The sequence below is a fragment of the Molossus molossus genome, unplaced genomic scaffold, assembly GCF_014108415.1.
Source record: "Molossus molossus isolate mMolMol1 unplaced genomic scaffold, mMolMol1.p scaffold_m16_p_13, whole genome shotgun sequence".
NCBI lineage: Eukaryota > Metazoa > Chordata > Mammalia > Chiroptera > Molossidae > Molossus > Molossus molossus.
The window spans coordinates 82,038,488-82,044,465 of NW_023425348.1; the positions used below are offsets into that span (position 1 = coordinate 82,038,488).

The 5,978-nt window shown below is 44.7% G+C and overlaps 1 protein-coding gene across 1 annotated transcript; it reads right to left on the reverse strand.

Annotated features, from left to right (window-relative positions):
- Positions 1–2,678: 2,678 nt before the first annotated feature.
- LOC118628871 (60S ribosomal protein L30-like) lies at positions 2,679–3,074 on the reverse strand. Its single transcript, XM_036259860.1, has one exon. The coding sequence runs from the start codon at positions 3,072–3,074 to the stop codon at positions 2,727–2,729; it is 348 nt and encodes a 115-aa protein (XP_036115753.1). The 3' UTR covers positions 2,679–2,726.
- Positions 3,075–5,978: the final 2,904 nt, after the last annotated feature.

Here is a 5,978-nt window from a genome sequence, read left to right on the forward strand (position 1 = left end):
TCCCCAGACCCCGCGCTGCCTGCAACTCTACCTCCAAATGCCCCCAAGCCTTGCTCCAGGCTCTGAACAATGCAGAGTGTCTCCCTCCTAACCACCCCATGGGACACAGCCTGGTGTGGCCACATGAGGAGCAGGAGCCTTGGAGGCGCCTGAGTCTCAGGCTGGACTGAGGAGTTGTGAGGCCCGAGGCAAGTGCCCCAACCTCTCTGAGCTTCGGCTTCCTTTCTGTGAAATGGAGGTCATCAGTACCCACGGACACCCTTATAAATGTGAGTGCTCCAGCCTCTTCCCTTTTTTCCCTCCTCCTCTGGATCTCCTTAACCTCCACTGACCGCTTTTACCACCTAGCTGCGGGACCCTCATTTCTCAGAATCCTCCCAGCCTTGCAGGAGACAGTGGTTTCACCACCCTTCGCTTGTGGCTGCCGTAGGCCAGCTCCCCTGAGAGCAAAGGCCTCAGAACCAAGCGACTGGGGCCCCACCCTCTTTGTAAACACCAGTTGGGCACCAACTGACCTCAGGAGGAAAGTGCTCTACTGGGACCCTCCTCTTCCAGCCCTGCCTGCCGCTGGATGTTCCAGGGGAAGTGCCAGGCAAATCTGGCACCCTTGTACCCAGGCCGCCTCCGTCCTGGAAATAGTCACTTAGAGCTAAAGCTTTGGCTGAAGGTGGAAGGAAGTTAAAAGTCCCTGAGTGCTCCTCCCCTGGCCCTGGCTGGTTTGGCTCAGTAGTTAGAGTGTCAGCCGGAAGACCAAAGAGTCCCGGGTTCAATTCTGGCCAAGGGCACGTACTTCGGTTGCAGTTCATCCCCAGCCCCCATCGGGGTGGTGTGGGTGCCAACAGGTCGATGTGTCCCTCTCACATAGATGTTTCTCTCTCTCTTCCTCCCTCTCTCCCTCTCGCTCTATCTGAAGATAAATGTAAAAATATCCTCGGGTGAGGATAAAAAATTTAAAAAGTCCCTGAGTGCTCCTCTCCTGCCCTCCCGCAGCACCACGTTGGGCTGGCTCAGACAGGGCTGCTTCTCTCTAATTTAATTTTTTAATGATTGTGATAGATGTACCCAAAGAGGACTTGACTGTTGTTCTTTGTTTCTTAAAAATAAACACAGAAATGAAATATAAAAATCATTAATTAGCCCTGGCAGGTTTGGCTCAGCGGTTAGAGCGTTGGCCTGCGGTCCAGAGAGACCCGGGCTCAGTTCCCGCTAAGGGCACGTACCTCGGTTGCGGTTTGTCCCCGGCCCTGGTTGGGTCGTGTGGGTGGCAACCACTCGATGTGTCCCTTTCACGTTGATGTTTCTCTCTCTCTCCCTCCCACTCTATCTGAACAAAATATCGAAAAATGTCCTTGGGTGAGGATAAAAAATAAATAAATAAATAAATAAATAGTAAAAATTAAAAAAAATTTTTTAAATCATGAATCATTTTAATTCTAGGCAGTGGGAATATGTGTGTTTTTGTTGTTGTTGTTGTTGTTGTTTTTTATCCTCACCCAAGGACATTTTTCCATTTTTTGTTCAGGTAGAGTGGGAGGGAGAGAGAGGAAGAGAGAGAGAGAGAGAGAAACATCAACATGAAGGGGACACATCAAGTGGCTGCCACCCACAGGACCAACCAGGGCCGGGGACAAACTGCAACCGAGGTATGTGCCCTTAGCAGGAACCAAACCCAGGTCTCTCTGAACCGCAGGCCAACACTCTAACCGCTGAGCAAAACTGCCAGGATGGGAATGTGTTTTATTATTCTTTTGTAATATCCTTTTCTGTCTCTAAATAAAAACATTTTAAAATAAATAAGATGAATATAGGTTTATTGGGAAAATTTTTGAAAATACCAAGTATAAAGATAAAAATAAGAACCACCAGATCTCCCTTTTGGACCATTTATATATTGAGTTATCTTCTTCTGGTCCTTTTTCTTGTAAATATTTATGATATTATATCCTCTTATTTTTGAATTGAGATATGACTAACATGTAACATTGATTGCATTAGTTTTAGGTTTGTCTTATTCTTTTTATTAAAAAATGAATCATAATGTTTAATAACATTTTTTTTCTCCTTAACGGTATATTTTGAATCGTTTCCCATGCTCTTGAAAGTTAATATTTACGTTAGTAAACTTTTTTTAGTCTTTTTTTCATGTTACGATTAATAGGTATATTTTTTCATTATTGGAATCCATATGGATCTCATTAGGATCATACCATTTATACCTTTCATTATTTTTTTTATTTAAAAGATGTTACACTTCTGTTGTACAAAAGTTAGGAAATACAGATCAGCAAACAAAGACCATGTAAAATCCTTGTAGCTCTCCACCCTGAAATAACCTCTGCTAACACTTTAGTTTTAAATCTTCCTGTCCACTTTTCTATGTACATATGTGAATACATAAATACACATTTTAAAATAAAATTGGAATCATCCAGTTCATACTTTTTTTAAGTTTGAACAAAGCTATTCATTCTTCTTCACTTGTACTTTAGATACTAGGCTTATAGAAGTTACTAATTTTTTAAAATTTATTTTTCAATTACTGTTGACATACAGTAGTATATTAGTTTCAGGTATGCAATATAGTAATCAGACATTTATATACCTTGCGAAGTGATCACCCCATCAGACACTATACTTGGTTGGTCATACTGTTTTGTTTTGTTTTGTTTTGTTGCAGTTTTTAAACCAAGCTCTGGCCAGTTTTATTAAAGAAAATTTGGCATGATTTACTTTTCACCAGTCTGTTCTGGCATGCTTTTAATGATATCAGAATCACCTGGGTCAATGACAGCCAGTGTACATACTCTGCAGTATTTTCCACATGCTGTTCCCAATTCAATATTATTGCCACTGTAGTGATGGACACCAGTCTTGGCCAACATGGCATAGTACTCTATTTCAGATTTCCTCAAGGCTGGACCGTTGTTGGCGAGGATGATCAGTTTCCCTTTGCCTTGTCTAATCATCTTCAGAGTCTGCTTGTACCCCAGCACGTACTTCCCACTTTTCATAACCAGTTGAAGCCTAGAGTTGATTGACTCCAGCGACTTTTTTATCTTCTTTGCGGCCACCATTTTCCTGCCTTAGCATCGGGATGGTCCCCAACCAAGAGCAGCCGCTAAGATGGCCAGGCAGCAAGAAAAAAAAAAAAAAAAAAAGCGGTCATACTGATTTTAACTTGCATTTTTGGTTGTTTACTTAACAATATATCTTGCATTGATTAGGATGGTTTTAGCTACAAATGACAGAAAACCCACAGGACCTCAGAGCTTAAGTAACAGTGACTTAAACATGTTCATTTCTTTCCCTAGCAAATGCTGCCAGATGTAAGCAGCCCAGACTGGTATGGCAGCTCCCTGGCCATCAAGGACCCAGGCTCCTTCTAACTCGAGCTCTGCATCCTTAGCTCGTGCTATTCAGACTCAAGGCAGCTGCTCCAGAAGGAAGAAACAAAGTAGAGCCACTTCTCCTAAAGGATACCTGCTGGATTTCAGATGCATCATTTTGCAGAGCTAAGTCCCATAGCCCCTGGGAAATGTGGTGTTACCTAAGTAGGGGTCTTATTACTACAGCAAAAGGGAAGAACAGATATTGGGTGGCAACTGGCTTCTCTGCCACATATTACAAACATCATTCCATGTGTATAGTTTTGTATCCACTTTTTCCCTCTTTTTGATGAACATTTTATAACATAATGAAATATTCTTCAAAATTATTAAATTTTAATGGCTGCTTACTATTCCATAATACACATGTAGTATTGTTTATCCATCCATTGCCTTATTATTTGATATTTGGGTATTTTGCTCTGCTAAATACACCTCTTCTATGAGTGAAACTGTCAGAGGAAGAGATCCCTAACTTTTCTCTATACACTGTAACATTTTGCTGGAGAGCCGGGGTAGTATCTGCCTTGGGAGCTGGTTTACAGGACTGAGTTGATTTCTGCTAACAGATGGAGCTTTTTGCAATAGGCATAGCCTGCTGCTCCCATTGCCAGGGAAGTCATGAGAGTAGGCAGAGCCTGGTGGGCAGTACTGCCCAGGGTCAAGGGGTGGGGTAGGTAGGCAGTGAATGGAAACAGACCATGGACTCTCAGGAGCCAGAGGACAACCTCACCCTGGAAAAGCTTGGGGGACTTGATGGGGCCCAATTCATTCTTTATTCAGGCTCAACAAATGCCTTCTAAGTTCCCACTTAGGGCCAAGCCTGTGCCGGGCCCTGGGCATGTCTCAGAAAAGACATATTTTCTGCTCTCCAGGAGCTCAGTCAACTCTAAATTCTCAAATGTTAGAGTTCAACCCAGAAGTTGCCTAAAAAGCACAATCCTAGGGCCCACACCCAAAAGTCTGATGCAATTGATGTTGGTGGGCCTAAAATCTGCATTTCTTTCCATCTTCAAAGGTGACCCCAGTGAGGGTGATCAGGAATCATTTGGGGGGAAAAATCAGTCAAGGCTCTTGAAAGAAGTCTCCTAAAACAGGCAAACCTGGAGCCTCTATCTGCTGAGTACATAGCTTGAACCTCAACTAAGCCTTAGACTACAGCGAACTAAAGAGGATTCCTGTCAGACACACCTGCACCCAAATCTCAGTTCCAGACTCTGGTAACTGAGTGACCTCAGGCAACTGAGTTAACCGCTTCGAGCCTCAGTTTTCCCCCAAAATGGGAACAATTGTAGTGCTTCCTATGTGCAAATAAGCAATTAGTGCTAAGCAGAGTGTCTGGCACTCAGTCAAAGCTAGATATTATTATTAAATTAATTTATTAATTAAAATTGCCTCTAGGTAAGTAATTACAGCAAGGGACTGGAAACAAGGTATGTAATGACTCTCATATACAGCTTGACTCACGGTGGTTGGCATTCACTAAATGGTTATTATTATTGTTAATATCCTCACATCCATTTTCATTCTAGACTTTATCATCTCTGCAACTGTCTGCACCACACAATTTTATCCTCCCAAGAGAAATCATTGATTGCAGGACTCCAAAATGTGGCCTTGACATCTACCCGTAGTGCCTGCCCATCGTGAAAGAGATTTTTCTCAGCTCCTTCAAAGGACGTGCAAGCAACAGGCAGGTAAGATGAGCGTGAGTGGGACTCCCAGGTTCCTACCTGGGCCATTCACCCCTCCCTTAGAGGCAGGGAGCTGTGGAGGCTGGAAGCTGTTATGAAGTGAGAAGAGGCAGGGTCGCTGTTGATAATTACATTTTCAAATGCTCGAGGCTGGCCACGTTGCCATGGTGATGCTGATGGCTCTGAGCAAGCGGCAGCCTCTCTTGAGTTGTGAGTCAGGTTCAGCTTTATTTATTAAAAAAGAAAACCGATGCCCTGACCTGTGAAGGACAAAGCGAAGCTGCAGGTGGAGGCCACGGTGTCTACAGCTGGGGATGAATTGGCAGCACACGGTCCATCGGTCTCCTGACGTCAGCAGGCCCAGCTGGCTGCGGGGCCTGGAAAAGTCCACAGAGGTAAGTGGGGAGCCAGCATCTCAGACCGTGGCCCAGAAGAGGAAGCGCAAACAGGATCCCCAATGCTGGTTGAAAGCCACTTAATAAGAAGCAGATCTCATTTTCTCAGCTCTGGCCCAGGAGTCAGGCTCCAAAAGACTGCTCCACTATGGTAGAAGGATGCACAGGGCCCGCGGAGATGGGTATTCCCTGGCCCACCCACAGGTAAGTGAAAGCCCTGAGGTGACCAGAGCTCGCTGACCCACCCACCCGTGTGCACACACCAGCAATGCCCTCTTGTGAGGGGCAGGGTCCTGGAAAGACAGGGGAAACTGCAAAAACATTCTCCCAGGGCCAGAACTCCTGCAGGGAAACAGGTCAAGGCCGTAATGACTCCAGCAGATACCTCTGAAGGAGCCCGGTCTCGTGTCAGACCCTATGGGGAGGCTCACAGAAACAGTAACAGTGACATGCTGGATCCTTCTTCTTGAGCTTAGATACTGTCCCAGCATCCCAGACCTAGT